General features: G+C 52.2%; 1 protein-coding gene across 1 annotated transcript, besides 1 other annotated feature; it reads left to right on the forward strand.

Moving 5' to 3' along the window:
- Tc00.1047053479379.9 (dynein heavy chain, putative) lies at positions 1 to 1,207 on the forward strand (the record flags this gene model as incomplete). Its single annotated transcript, XM_797106.1, has 1 exon — positions 1 to 1,207. A coding segment is annotated over one exon (1,207 nt), but the record flags the coding sequence as incomplete, so codon positions are not given.
- Positions 1 to 1,207: a sequence feature (haploid, Esmeraldo-like haplotype).

Raw genomic sequence — 1,207 nt, forward strand, 5'->3', positions numbered from 1 at the left:
GCATTTGATGTCTTTTTGAAGGGTGGTGGTGCAATGCAGGTGGATCGTTCGAAACCGTTTCTCTGGATTAAAGAAAAGTTGTGGGCGAACGTTCTTGCACTCTCAGAAAATGTACCGCGGTCCTTCAAGCAGCTTCCCGACCTCATTATGCGCAATGAACAGGCATGGCGACAGTTCATTGACTCCGACGCCATTGAAAACTTGCCAGTCCCTGACATCAACGAGAAACTGGACAGTTTTGATCGTCTTCTCATCGTGCGTGCCCTGCGTGAGGACCGCACGATGCTTGCCGCCAACCAATACGTCTCTCGGACACTTGGAAAAGAGTTTGCAGAGCCGCAGCATCTTGACCTTCATGACGTCGTGGAGGAAACAACTGGCTTGACACCCATTGTGTTCCTCCTGTCGCAGGGCTCTGACCCGACGACGCTTATTGAGGCGGCGGCAAAGTCGCTCAAGAAGAAGATATTCCCCATTTCCATGGGTCAGGGACAGGAAGAAGCGGCGATGAACATCGTGAACAACGCATGGACCAACGGGGACTGGGCCCTGTTGCAGAACTGTCATCTTGGCCTGCCGTTCCTGCTGCAGTTGGAGGAAAAACTACGCCAGCAACTTTTGCCTGGTGGGAAAAAGGTGGAAATCCACGAGGAGGCACGCTTGTGGGTGACGACAGAGCCACACAAGGCCTTCCCTATTGGACTACTGCAGATGTCCATCAAGCTGACCAATGAACCGCCACAAGGTATCCGGGCAAGTCTTGTGCGTACATACTCTTGGTTGTCACAAGACTACCTTGAAATGTTCCGTCGTCCAGAGTGGAAGCCCATGCTTTTTACTCAGTGCTTCCTCCACTCCGTTGTGGTGGAGCGGCGCAAGTTTGGTCCGATTGGTTTCAGTGTACCCTATGAATTCAACCAGGGTGACTGGACCGCCTCCGTTCAATTCCTCATCAATCACATGACAACAATTGGCGAGAATCTCAAGAATCCAGTAAACCGCGACACGGTGTGTTACATGGTTGCTGAAATTCAGTACGGTGGTCGTATCACAGACAACAACGATCGTGCTCTTTTCAAGGCCATCACAGAGTTTCTTTACGATCTCCGCATCACCAACCCGGATCGGGTTCGGGACGCCAAGCTCCTTGGGGCCGGTAATAACACCAATAGAGCCAGCCACAATGCAAACACGGGTGGGGAGCGGA

The sequence above is a fragment of the Trypanosoma cruzi genome, genomic scaffold, assembly GCF_000209065.1.
Source record: "Trypanosoma cruzi strain CL Brener 1047053517181 genomic scaffold, whole genome shotgun sequence".
Classification (NCBI taxonomy): Eukaryota; Euglenozoa; class Kinetoplastea; order Trypanosomatida; family Trypanosomatidae; genus Trypanosoma; species Trypanosoma cruzi.